This window comes from Tupaia chinensis, unplaced genomic scaffold, assembly GCF_000334495.1.
Source record: "Tupaia chinensis unplaced genomic scaffold, TupChi_1.0 Scaffold000101_1, whole genome shotgun sequence".
In the NCBI taxonomy this organism is placed as follows: Eukaryota; Metazoa; Chordata; class Mammalia; order Scandentia; family Tupaiidae; genus Tupaia; species Tupaia belangeri.
In genome coordinates this window covers 3,802,900-3,816,782 of record NW_006159565.1, presented here as the reverse complement: position 1 = coordinate 3,816,782, position 13,883 = coordinate 3,802,900, and the positions used below count along the sequence as shown (strand labels likewise).

General features: G+C 49.4%; 1 protein-coding gene across 1 annotated transcript in view; it reads right to left on the bottom strand.

The window, feature by feature from the left end:
- Positions 1-1,824: 1,824 nt before the first annotated feature.
- Positions 1,825-13,883, bottom strand: part of BFSP1 (beaded filament structural protein 1) — a 57,354-nt gene continuing 45,295 nt past the window's right edge. Inside the window, exons 6-8 of the mRNA XM_006143677.2 lie at positions 9,490-9,710; positions 7,550-7,635; positions 1,825-2,849 (exon numbers count right to left, since the gene is read on the bottom strand). Coding sequence (XP_006143739.1) covers positions 1,900-2,849; positions 7,550-7,635; positions 9,490-9,710 — 1,257 coding nt within the window. The 3' untranslated portion in view covers positions 1,825-1,899. The remainder of the gene's footprint in view (positions 2,850-7,549; positions 7,636-9,489; positions 9,711-13,883) is intronic.

The following is a 13,883-nucleotide window of genomic DNA, read 5'->3' as shown; positions in this document are numbered from 1 at the left end:
TGTGTGCGTGCACGTGTGCACAAGAGAGCATGCACACTCATGTAAGTACTGAGATAACTGAGGTCATTTTAAAAATCTGAAAAGTCCCCCCTTATCAGCATAGCACTGTCTGGCACACAGCATATTCTCAATAAAATGCTTGCTGAGCTAATGAACTTCTAAACAATGAACTTCATACAGTAACATTTGAGTTTGCTTCTTGAAACCTAACTGAGGATTGCCATCGCTGAGTGAGAAAATGTTAAGAGGCCCATAGAAAAGGGCATTTGGGGCACGGGCAGATAGTATAATGGTTACGTCATGGGACTCTTACATGGCTGACAGCTGTTCAAGTCCCAGACCCAATGGCTTAAATATCATGCCGGCGCATGTGCGTGCATGTCCATGATCCCAAAAGGAAAATGGAGAAGAGATTGTGGCGTTTGGTTTCTCACTTTCTGTCTCTCTGGCTCTCCAGTGAGCACACACATCCTATAGCAAAAATCTTTCTCTAAAAAAACAGGTACAATTGGTACACACACTGTGGCTGATGGCATTGGTGACCTGCCTACATTCCCACGACTCTTACTGTTTCCGTGTATTTCCAGGCCCGGCTTCCAGTGTCGGTACACGCACCTCTTTGCCTGAGGGCTTTCTTGGCCCCCAAACTTAACCCCCTGAGCACTCTCCAAACTGATGAACCGGAGGTAGTGGCTTCTTATTCTGCCTCCCTGGGCCACCAGGAGCCATGGAGGTTAAAGCACTGGATCTCCCACATGAACAACTTTACAGCTTGCATCCTGGACCTGGTGACTTGAAAAGCATCAATGGGGGCCAGCAGATAGTTAAGGTGTAGGAACATGGCTGACTGTGGTTCAAGTCCCATATCTGGTGGCTTGAAAAATCACACTGGGCATGTGTGCATGCATGCCCAAAATCCCAAGAGGAGAATGGAGAACAGATTATGGCATGGCCGTCCTCCCTGGAGGGTGCTTTCTCACTTTCCCTCTCGCTCTCTATCTCTTTCTCTCTGGTGAGTGCACGTGCCCTAAAGAAATAAAATTAAAAGAAAAAATCACAGCTCCCTCACCCCTCAGTGGTTGCCTGGCCTTCCAGGTCTCCCTCTCCACTTCCTTACTGTTCCCCTGAGGAATTTATTCAATATAAGTTTTTACATTCAAACTTTGCTTCAGGATCAGCTTCTGTGGGATCCCAAACTAAGACAGATACCTTTGATCATTTTTTTAGAGAGATATTTGCTACAGAGTGTGTGCACTTGCCAAAGAGACAGAAAGAAATCACCCCCAAGGGGAAATGGCCACGCCACAATCCCTTCTCCTCCATTTTCCTCACAGGATTTTTGAGCCTGCACACACATGCTCCCGGCATGAGTTTTAAGTCACCAGGTCCAGGACTCAAACTGTGTTCAACTATGTGGGAGTCCAGTAACATAACCACTACGCCATCTGCTGGTCCCATCTTTAATCATTTGATCTCTAGCAAAACGCTCATCCGCATGAGCATACACTTGTGCTTGAGAGGGAATGAAAAGGAGCCTATGTCCTCAACCAATACTTTCTGGTGAGAAATGCAGACACTGTCCGGGTCTCTAATGAGTCTACATAAACCATGATAAAGAGCATGTCTCTTTCCTAAATGAGAATGGTTGGGTGGGCACTTCACGGAGCATCCTTGTCCTGAAAGAGGCTGACCCAGTACAGTCCCGAGGCCCCCTTATTCATTAGACGAAGGACGTGCAAGCAAAGAAAACGTTTTAATGAAGGCTTCACTGGCAATGCCAGACAGGCCAACTACGGTCTAATCCAAACAGGAACTTCACCCTCTTATCATATGCTCTAAAATATCAATGCATGTCCCCTACATGACCCCTAAGACATTTTTCTCATCAGGCCTGGGCATTTAAGAACCCTTCTCCCCCAATTTCTTGTTTGCCTTTGTCTTGCCAATCACGGTCTCCACTATCACAGAGGTTTCCTCATACGTCTCAATACTCTCGGTTGAAATCTTCTCAATGGATTCCACCACCTCCTTCTTGTAAGCCAAGGCTCTGGGAGGGGTTTTTTCTAGCGGGCTGCTGCTCCTAGTCCCGTGCCCCTCGGATCCATCCTGATTGGCGGCCGGTTTCTGAGATTGGGGTGTAGACGATCCCTCTGCACCAGGGGTAACTGTGGGACAGGGTTTCCTGGACCCTTCTCCCTCCTTCTGGCCATCATGTTTCTCCTCAGAGCCTTTCTGTTCTTCGGTGTTCTTCTCATCCTCCTTGTCCGTCGTCTTCTGGCTGTTGGGGGGTTCATCTTCTTTCCCCTGGGAATCCCCTTGTCCAATGTCCACAGGGGGCTTGGGCTGCTCAGGAGAGGGCTCTGCATGGCCATCACGCTGCACGGAGTCTTCCTCGATGGAAACCACTACCCCACCTTTGGCCGGGATGGAGGCAGAGCAGAACCCTGGGTCCACGTAACTGGCGTCCCCTGTGACCAGCACGTACCGCCCCTTGGTGTAGAGCTCAGCAGGGGGCTCGGGCTCTTTGGGGCTTCTCAGTTTCTCCTTGACCATTTTGGCGAGTTTCCCAAAGGCTTTGCTTATCTGCCCTCCATCAGGCACATCCTCTGGGGCCCCCTCTTGTGTCGGGACACTAGTTTCTTCACCCCATGATTCCAGCTTGGATTCGCCTTCCTCTTTAAGTATCACCTGCACCGGCTTGGCATCCTCCGGATCTTTTAACGGTGTGTCTTCCGGAGTTTCTTCTACTTTGTCTTTAGCTATAATCTCCTTTCTCCTTGGGACGTTTCTGGGGAGCCCTTTTTGCCTTGGTTTTGCTGTCGTGATATCCTGCACAGCCCTGGTGAGATCTGAAAACACGCACAGACAGTAGGTCAAGCATAACTGTTAATGAACGGGAAAGAAAATGTCATCATGGAAAACTACGCTGTGTTGGAGACAAATGTCGGGCACTGAGGTGGGGTTCCCCGGGCCTAGGCAAACAAACCAATGGGGAAACACCCTGGGTCTGTGGCTCCATGGTCCATGCTGAGGCCTCAGCTCTGCCATCAAGATGCATGACATTGGAAAAGTAGCTGGATTCCTCTGAGCACACGGAGGGGAAGAAAAGGGAGGTGTTGTTTTCCTGCACTCACAGCTCACCACACTGGCAGAACTCCCAGACAGCCTTCTCCTTGCATGACACTTGTGGGGAAGACAGCCCTGTCCCAACGACAGCCCTCTTTTGAGCCCTGTGAATGTCATCAGAATCAAAGTAGAGTCTCCTGTTGTGATAGAGAGCGAGTGTGTGCACGTGAGAGGGAGAGAAAGACACAGCACCCTCCGCAGGGGCTCGTCACACCACAGTCCCCTTTCCCAGCTCCCCAGCTCCTCAGGATCTTGGGCACCCACATGTCTGGCATATTTTCAGACCAACCTGGACACCCAAGTCCATGGTCAGCCACACGGCTTCCAGCACTGCAGTGCCTGGGCTATGAACCATGCCAGCAGGCTGGGCCTAAAGCGAATTCACCTGTTCAATATGCGTTAAACCCTGACTAAACCAAGCAGCGGAGACCATGAGGGGCTGTTTTCATGAAAATATGCTCGATGACAAAAACGGTCCCAGGGCGACTCTGTGAAGACATTTGCCCAGAAACGCCTGCTCGTTGAGAACAGTCTGATGGCAACAAAGACTCCAATACCCAAGGGTGCTCAGTTCACCCAGACGGTGATGCACTCCCACCATGGGCAATGGGGACCCAGTCAACAAGGCTGTTCTCGCCTCTGACTCCCTCACAGGAGGGACGGCAAAGCTCCTGGGGCCTCTGACATGTTCAGATAGCGTCAGGCTCGGGGATGGATTCACCCACGGTGTTTCTCCTCTGCTCACTTTCATCTCAGCAAAATGTGACCACTCTTTGGACAGAATCTCCTTCCTCCTGCACCCAAAGAGGAAGTGGTGCTACGAAATCCAAATGACAAGAATCCCCATTCCTAAGGCTACACTCATTTCCTCAGACTAGCAAAAGGGAAAACTAGAAGGTGAAGAAAACATAAAAATGTCACCTTGCATGTAACTTAGGAGGCTTTCCAGCTCCACTCACACAGTGAATGAACTTTTTCACCCCAGTTTTTTCACAGTCCCTTCCAGCAACCACAGGACTAAGCAGACACCAGCATCCAGGCCAGGCTGCCTCGCAACGGAGAGGGAGCAGAGTGAGCTCTGACCATAGCTGGTCATGAAGCCATAGGGAGGAGGGGACGCAGAGGGACATGTCAAAGGAAAAGTTTCTGGGACCCAGTAAGTGAGGAGGGGTGCTCACAGGATCAGCAGCAGAATTTCAGGGCTCGATGCAAATAGAAAATGCAATATCCACTGTAGTGGTGGCTCACACTGCTGGGAGGCTGTGCTCAGCAGGCTAGGATCACATGTCAGGCCCCAGTTTGAGTCCCAGTCCAACCTAAAAGGCAGTGCAGTGGTGTGTGCATGTAACAGGGCTCGGTGCAAATAGAAAATGCAATATCCTTTGTTCAAAATAATTAAGAATGTCAGGACAGACCCTGTAGTGGTGGCTCACACTGCTGGGAGGCTGTGCTCAGCAGGCTAGGATCACATGTCAGGCCCCAGTTTGAGTCCCAGTCCAACCTAAAAGGCAGTGCAGTGGTGTGTGCATGTAATTCCAGCGACTCAGGGCACTGAGGCAGGAGCATCATAACCTCCAGGCTGGCCGGGGCACATAGCTAGATCCTGTTTCAAAAGGAGTCAGGCATGGAGACCAGCAGTTAGTATAATGGCTATGTCACTGAACTCCCATGTAGTCGACTGCAGTTCGAGTCCTGGACCCGGCGGCTTAAACTCACACCGGGCACGTGTGTGTGTGAGTGCGTGCCCAAGATCCCGAGAGGAGAATGGAGAAGGGATTGTGGCGTGGCCATCCCCCCCTGGGGGGTGATTTCTCACTTTCTGTCTCTCTGTCTCTCTCTGTCTTTCTGGCAAGTGCATGCGCCCTATAGCAAAAACCTCTCCAAAAAAAAAAAGGAGTCAGGCATGGTAGTGTATGCCTGAGGCAGGAGAATCCCAACATGATTCTACCTTTAAAATATATAAATATAAAAGTAAATAAATACTGGGAACCAGCAGTTAGCATAATGGCTATGTCGCTGGACTCCCACGTAGTCGACCACGGTTCGCGTCCTGGACCCGGTGGCTTAAAATTCACACTGGGTGCGTGTGCGTGCATGCCCAAGATCCCAAGAGGAGAGTGGAGGAGAAGGGATTGAGGCGTGACCATCCCCCCTGGGGGGTGATTTCTCGCTTTCTGTCTCTATGTCTCTCTCTGTCTGTCCGGTGAGCGCATGTACCCTATGGCGAAAATCTCTCCAAAATAAAGAAATAAATAAATACTAAAATTTCTAAATTATTTTTTATTTAAAAATATATATTTAAATAGATAAAATTTTCAGGATAGCATTAAGTCCAGCATGGGCTCTTCTGAGTCCAGGGCCCTGTGCAGAGGCCACATTCCTAGGAAGCTGCCCGGGGAGCCGGCGCTGGGAGCCTGGCAGCTAGACGGCTGTCCTTGCAATGATGTTCCGACTCTGGAGCCCATTTCCACAAAACCCTCTGCTCTGTCGGGGACATGTGGGTTTAAAGGCCCTGATCACACAAGCATCAACATTCCCGTCTTCTCTTTTCTTCCCAAACGCTGTGTTTGTTTAGAACCAGATTTAGATGTCAGGTGATCCCTTACCTATGTGTTAACCATTCCAAAAATCCCAGATGAGGTCAGCTGGTGGCAGGGTGGTAAGGAATGGATCCTACATAGCCAACCACATGGTTCGAATCCCAGGCCCAGCGGCTTGAGAAACACACCAGGTGAGTGTGCATGTGTGCCTAAAATCCCAAGAGGAGAATGGAAGAGAAGGGATTGCAGTCTGGGCATCCCCCTAGGGGATGTTTTCTCTTTCTCTCTCCCTCTCTCTCTCCAGGGAGTACACATGCCCTGGAGCAAATTAAAAAATAAAAACAAAACCCAGACATTGGGCCTGGCTGTGGTGGTACAGGTGCAGGCAGTAGGGTGCCAGAGCCTGGGTTTGGATCTTAGGTGGGCCTGACCCCTGAACTGTCTGAAGCACACACTATCTGATCCTCGCTGGCTGGGAGGCTGGGGAAGGAGCAGTGTGGCAAATCCCCAACTGAGGTGTCTGCATCTGTCTGTCTGTCTGTCTCTGTCTCTCTCTAAGTAAACGAAACGGATATTTAAAGGTAAAATCCCAAGAGGAGAATGGAAGAGAAGGGATTGCAGTCTGGGCATCCCCCTAGGGGATGTTTTCTCTTTCTCTCTCCCTCTCTCTCTCCAGGGAGTACACATGCCCTGGAGCAAATTAAAAAATAAAAACAAAACCCAGACATTGGGCCTGGCTGTGGTGGTACAGGTGCAGGCAGTAGGGTGCCAGAGCCTGGGTTTGGATCTTAGGTGGGCCTGACCCCTGAACTGTCTGAAGCACACACTATCTGATCCTCGCTGGCTGGGAGGCTGGGGAAGGAGCAGTGTGGCAAATCCCCAACTGAGGTGTCTGCATCTGTCTGTCTGTCTGTCTCTGTCTCTCTCTAAGTAAACGAAACGGATATTTAAAGGTGGGGAGAAGAAGACCAAGTGTGGAAGGCAGAAGCCGTATTTGCCAAGCCAGCTGTTCCTGCTTGGTTTCAAAGGAGGACTGGACAAGAAGGCACATGTGCTCAGAGCAGACCCCGCGGCACACCTGTGCACAGACTAGTTTATTTCATTTGGGGGGAACATAAGTGAGCAGTCAGTTTTTCCCAAAGTGAAGAAATAGGAAGTGAACACTGAATTGTATTTTCCTTTCTTTTTTTAAATTTACTACCAGAGAGAGAGAGAGTGAGGGGAGGGAAGCGAGAAAGCACCTCCCCAGGAGGGTGGCCACGCCACAATCCCTTCTCCTCCATTCTCCTCTCAGGAATTTGGGCACACATGCACACGCGCCTGGAATATTTCTCAAGCTGCCGAGTCCAGGACTCAAACCACACAGTCGGCCCTGAGGGCTCCAACTGCCTTAACCACCAGCTGGCTCTATATTGTATTTTCCTCCCAATTAAATTCCTCTCATTCAGAGAGAATGTTCTTCAGGTAGCCCATCCCCGCCTCCCGGTCAATTTTTCTCCTTATAAACTACCTGGTTTTGTCAGTACCTGAGAGAGTGCATCAGAGAGCGACAGAATGAGAATCCTCTCACATAAATGCATCAATTTCCAGATGTGTAGGAAGAGAGTATAAATTTTAAAGTCAGGAAAAGTATCACTTAGTTTTTCCATTTTTAAAAAAAGAATTATTTTATTTAACTTTTTGGTTTTTTAATTTGACCAGGGAAAGACAGAGTGAGAGAGACTGAAAGGGAAAGTAAGAAAGCAAGTTGCTAGGCCCAGGACTCAAACCGCTGTCAGCCATGTGGGAGTCCAGTGCCCTTAACCATCATGCCACCAGCCAGCCCCAATTTTTTCCATTTTTTACAAGACAGAAAAGTAAAAAAAACAGACAGGATGTGTTACCTTTCCCACCAGACGCAGGGCTGAGGGAGGATCCATGGCTGGGGGTGAGCAGGGTGATGGGCGTCTCCATGAAGGCAGAGCTCAGCCTGCAGAGAGAACCAGAAAGACGGCCGCCATCTTTTATTCATCAAGGCGAACAGGTGGCGGGGGCAAGAGCCACTCTCTAATGTGGAACGAAAGTGAAAAATGCTTCTCTAGATAAAAGAGTTCGTGAATTACAGACAATTGTAAACAACTAGCCAACATACATTTATACACTGAACGAGGATGCAAAGGAAATCATTTCTTTGGACTCAGGTCATAGGCCGTGAAATGAAGGATGATCAAGGGGGGATTTCTTATCTCTAAGCACCAGTTCTCTGGTGGACAAGGTTTCTGTTTTGCGTGGTTGTTTTTGTTTTTTAATAAAACAGGGGCCAGCCCAGACTGAAGTATTCAGGGCAAACTGGGTATGTCACCTCCAACATGTGTTTGAACAGGCCGTATCCTATATAAACAGAGAGAAAAATGACAGAGGCTAAATGTAAACAGCCGGAGAATCTGGATCAAGAGCCACTGGAGTCCCTTGTTCCATCCTTGTAATGTTTCTATCGGTTTGAAACTACGTCACAATGAGAAGTTATAAACAAACAAACAAAAGGGGCGCCTGTTAGCTTATTGCAACGCCCTGCCCCCAGAACAAAAATTCGCACAAGGACTTTGAAATGCCAGTTGGACACTTATTGTCATACATGTGCTCAGGAAGCATTCACAGAAAGGTAAATAGATACAGACTATGGGGGACTCGCTGACCATAACTAGAGAAAGAACACCTCGCTCTTTCTACTGGGCGTTCGAGCACTTACAGCCAAGGGAGAGCAGACGGAAGAATGTCTCCTCATGGAGATTCGGGGAGGCTTCTCTTTAGCTCAGTCTAAACCCAGAACAATGGCAGGATCAACCTGGAGATCATGACCAGATATCCAGCTTGCTCTCTGAAAGCTATTGTTCCTGTAGATGCGGATATAGATTTCAACACAGCAATGGATATCACTGTCCACGTCCATGTACAGACAGCGGCAGAGATGGAATGGAGAGATTGGGACAGACCATGGGAATCTCCTAGCTCAGTCACGGCCGCACATGGAGCAGACCAGACCACATGCTGACCACACTGACTGTCACACACACCCAACTGGGTGGCCATAATCATCAAGCAGCAGTGACAACACCAATGCCTTTCAGAGCTCAGCACGTGCCAAGGGCACTAGGCTCCTGGCCTGCAGCGTCTCATTTATTTCATGCTCGTCATCCCACCTGCTAGGACATCTGTGTCTCCAGAGACGAGACCTGTGGGCACAACGTCTCCCTACTTAAATCTCAAGCATTCCCCCATCATCGCCCTCGTCATCCCTGTCCGTCCTTCCCTGCCTTAACTTTCTCCATGGCACCTGTCATAAATCCTACTCCCTCTGGGACAAATTCACTCATCATCGAGACCAGCAGGTGACATAATGGTTACAATGCTGGACTCCCACATAGCCGACCACAGTTCGAGTCCTGGATCCAGCAGTTTAAAACTCACGCCAAGTACATGTGCGTGCATGCTCAAGATCCCAAGAGGAGAATAGGCAAGAAGGGACTGTGGCATGGCCATCCCCCTTTGGGGCTGATTTCTCACCTTCTATCTCTCTGTCTCCTTCTGTTTCTCCAGTGAGTGCACGCACCCTACAGAAAAACTCTTTCTGAAAAATGAACAAACCAACAAACAATTCACTCTTCATCTGTCTCCCCAGCAAGTATCCCCGTTCCATGAGGTCAGGGGTTTTCTGTTCCATTCCCGGCACCATTACCACTGAGAGAACTGTGCCGGGCACAGCATGGGCACTCGACAGAGATCTGGGGAGTGAGCAAGTGCCCGGGATGAGGAGATGAACGCACAGCGCCTGACATGACCACACCTGTTGCCTTCGATCTCGATGATCCGGTGATACCGATCCAGCTCGTTCTTCAGGGTTTGCTGGGCCACAGCCAGCTGCCGGCAGTCGTAGGAAGACTTCTCCAGGACCCGCTCCGTCTCCTCAATCTCCTTGCGCAGGGTCTCGATCTGGTCATTATAAAGCTGAATCTCGTCGTCATAACACTCATGGGCGTTTTTAATAGCTTGTTCCAGGGTCGTTGTCTGTGGGCAAAGACACGTGATAAGGAAACCAGCCCACCCTCTCTTATGCCTAAGACATAGCCGCCAGGAGAATCTCGGCTCAGGGGGTGATGCTTGCTGTGCTGTTTCACTAACGTCGGCACCAGGACAGACCCTACTCCCGAGGGTGAAGGTGCAAACCCGGAACATAAAAAGAAACTTAGTGTTCCTGGAAAAATACGGATAATCCAAATCAAGACAAGTCATGCTTTACTGACACGGCATAAAGCCAGTAAATGAATAAAAGGAAGAACACAGATTACATAAGATGCCACTACACTTTTACCAAAGTAATGAGGGGGGAACAGTTTCCTTGTCTCGCTCAGTCACCACGATGCTTTCATTTTTTTTCAGAGTTTTGATCGGTAGTACATTTACGTTTTGGGAGCTAAACTGTGTGTGTGTGTGTTTATGTGCACTGGTATATACCTAAGATAACAAACAGAAACACTACTTATATACTAGTGCAGAGTTAAAAAAAAAAAAGGGCAAGAAATAAAAGTAGGCCTTTTTTATTTTCCCCTTATGGGTTCTTGGTGTCACAGTCCTCCTGTTTCGGCCTCCCAACCAGGACTATAGGTACACACCACCATGCCCCTTCTTCAGGTTGGACCAGGACTCAAACCCAGGCCTCTTCTGTGGCCCCAGTCTGTGGAGCACCAGCAGTTGCGTGTGCCACCACAGTTAAGCCAAGAAATGGTTTTATAGTCGCTTTAAGAGCTCACAATGCAGGGACCAGCAGTTGGAGTAATGGCTATGTCGCTGGACTTCCACATAGTCGACCACAGTTCGAGTCCTGGACCTGGTGGTTTACACTCATACCAGGCGCATGTGCGTGCGTGCCCAAGATCCTGAGAGGAGAATGGAGGAGAAGGGATTGCAGTGAGGCCATCTCCCCTGGGGGGTGATTTCTCACTTCCTGTCTCTCTGTTTCTCTCCCTCTTTCTGGCGAGTGCATGCAGGGAAAGGGACAATGGGGAGTGAGCAGGTGCTGCAGGTCCTGGCCTGGGCTCCTCTGTACACCTGCTCTCCAATTTCCCAACGCGCCCCTCTGCCCTGCTCCTCTGAAAGAAACACAGGTACCATCTCAAGAAGAACCCTGCAGACACTGCCTTCTCTGGGCCATTGAAGTGAACGTCACCTGCTGAGATGCAGCAGCACAATGGGACACACTGAAGACACAATGTCACTTTTGACAAATCCTCAATCTAATCCTGAAAACATCAGGGGACACAAGTGGAGGGACGCTCCACAAGATGCCTTTCCTGAGTTCAAGAGCAACAAGGTCATGAGAGACGGAAACACCGAGGGTGGCCCCAGGCTGGAGAAGAAGGGGACATGCCCTCTCACTGTGCGCAGGATCTTGGACCAAAGCACATCAGCGGGGTGACTGGCAACATGTTAGCACAGCTCATTAACAGTCTATTAATTAGCACTGTTACTTTCCCGGTTCCCATCATTGCCCTGTGGTCAATAAAGGGGAACCAGGTGGAGTATACGGGAAAACTCCAGGCTATTTTTGCAATTTTTCAGAAATCTAAAATTATTTCAAAATAACCCAAAAGCACCCTTCCTGTTTAAGCCAGTTTGATGGAGTTTCTGTTCCTCGTTATAAATCTCGACTTAGTCACCCGTGATGTCAAATATCAAGTCACAGCCCCATACTCCTCTCTACATACTCCAGAAAACGATTCACAAAAACACGGGGTTGATAAGACGCCCACAGGCTAGCTCTGAGGCACAGCGATAATGCACTGCTCAAGCGAAGCCAGTTGCAAATGAAGATCATGGTTCGAGTCCCTGGCCCGGGCAGCCTGGAACACACCGGGTGCACACATGTGTGCGCAGGACCTGATGGGCTGCAGGACTAGAGGAAGGGGACTGCAGTGTGACCGGGGCCTGTGGAGAGTCCCACTCTCTCCATTCTCTCTGTCTCTGTGTTCACCACTCTCACATATGTGTGCACACACCCTATCATACCATGTCATCAGGAAAGTTGTGACTCATTGTGTCTAGAAAAAATGTTATGACTTTTCTGATGAGCCAATAAATAAGAAAAAAAAAAGTTTAAGTCTCATTTGAGGCCAGCCAAGATGGCGCAGCTGTTATGTGGCACTCCAAAATGCAGAGGCTACCTGAAAAGGTCCTGGGTTCAAGTCTTGGTGTCTCCTTGTACATACCAGGCACAGATACCCATGATACTGGCTGGCCGAGGCTGAGGCAGTTAACAGCATGAGAACTCTGTGCCAACCCCCAAGATAGACACGTTAAAAAAAAATTCTTTTCTGAAGACCCCTTTGAGGCAGGCATCCCATCTGAGTGAAGCTGCAATATGCCATGGAGGTGTGTGAGGGGGCTGCAGGTGACAGAGAGGGGTCACTTGTAGGACATGGCACTTGCCTAAGACTGTTCTCACCTTTCTGTAGGCTTAAACATTCCATGACAGAATAAAAGAAAAACCTGTGTACGAAGAGAACATGGTTCCCTTTGGGGACAAGCTCCCCAGTCCAGAACAGCCATGATGGTTCAACCAGGATCAACCCATCGGCCTCACACTGCGTGTTGGAAAGCGGTTGCTCTCGGTCCCACTTTACAGATGAGGAGACAGAGGCACACGAAGTGAATTCTCAGAAACCACAGGAGGAGGCAACCCCAACTGCACAGCGTCTGAGACCATTCCTGCATGTGTGCCTGCAGGCACACACATGTGCAAACACACATACACATGCACTCTGGGCCTCTGAACAACTCCAAATTCCCACATATCAACCAATACCACTGGCCTGTTCTCACTGAAGACACAAGGGCCTGGCATGACCCGAGAGTCACCCTTGAGTGTTTTCACTTAGAAAATTTTATACAGTAAGGAGAACAATGAAGGGCTGCTCCATATCGGGGACAGATGGACCAGAAAAGTCATCTGTAATGTTTCTATCCTATGGGGCAGCAACAGTCTTCTATAACTCATGATTTGATAGTGTGTGTGGCAGGTGAGTGAGTGGTAAGGGGTTTTGGTTGGGGTTTGGTTGTCTGAAGGAGGATGTATGTGTAGATAGGAGGGAGGCTCCCTGCTGTGACTTTAAGGCACCTCCCACCTGCTGCCTGGCAGTTGATGCTCTGTGCGATTCTGCCTGAACCAGCCCAGAGCCCACAGCACGCAGCCCAGAGCCCACAGCCCACAGCCCACAGCCCGACGTGATGGTGTGGTGCATACGGCTGGACTTAAGGCCCCGCCTGGAGGTGCCGTCATTACTGTATCGAACTAGTGCTGAAAGCCATATGGCTGACCGCGGGTTCAGATTTCTGGCCGGGTCAACTGAATATGCCAGACACACACATGGGTGCCCAAGACCCTAACAAGCTAGAGGGCTAGAGGAAGGCAATCACAGTGACAAGTCCCTGTCAAGGATACCGCTGTGTCTCATAAAGTAGGGAAACCTTAAAACGAACCAATGAACAGGGGTCAGTTCCCTGGCACAGTGGCAATGTGCTGCTCAGGAGAAGCCAGAACCCACGTGGCAACCACAATTCAGTTTCTCAGCCCTGTCAGCCTAAAACATGCTGGGCACGTGCATGAGTACCTGAGATCTAACGCGCTGGAGGCCGGGAGGAGGGAGTCACAGAGTGACCAGACCCTGTGGAAGGCACTCCTCTCTCGCGCGTGTACACACACAGGTTCTATCGTAAATAAAGAAAACATGGGGCCAGCAGGTGGTGGGGTGGTTGGTGCTGAATTCCCACAAGGCCAACCATGGTTCAAGTCCTGGACCAGTGGTTTGAAGATCATAACAAATAAATAGATCAGTAAATAAATAATTTTATAAATAAAATTTTTTAAAAAACATTTTTTTTTAATTTGCCAGAGGGCACATGCACTCACAAGAGAGACACAGAGCAACACAAAGAGAGGGAAAGTAAAAAGGCACCTCCCAAGAGGAACAGACATGTCGTGACCCCTTCTCTTCCATCTCTCCCTCCTTTTGGGATTTTGGGCACATACACACACACACACACACACACACACACACACACAGCATGCATTTCTCAAATCACCAGGTCTGAGACTCAAACTTCACGGTCAGTCACGTGAGACCAAACCCTTTAACTGCCAGGCCACAGGCTGGCTCAAGAAAACAATTCTTAGCCGGCGCGGGG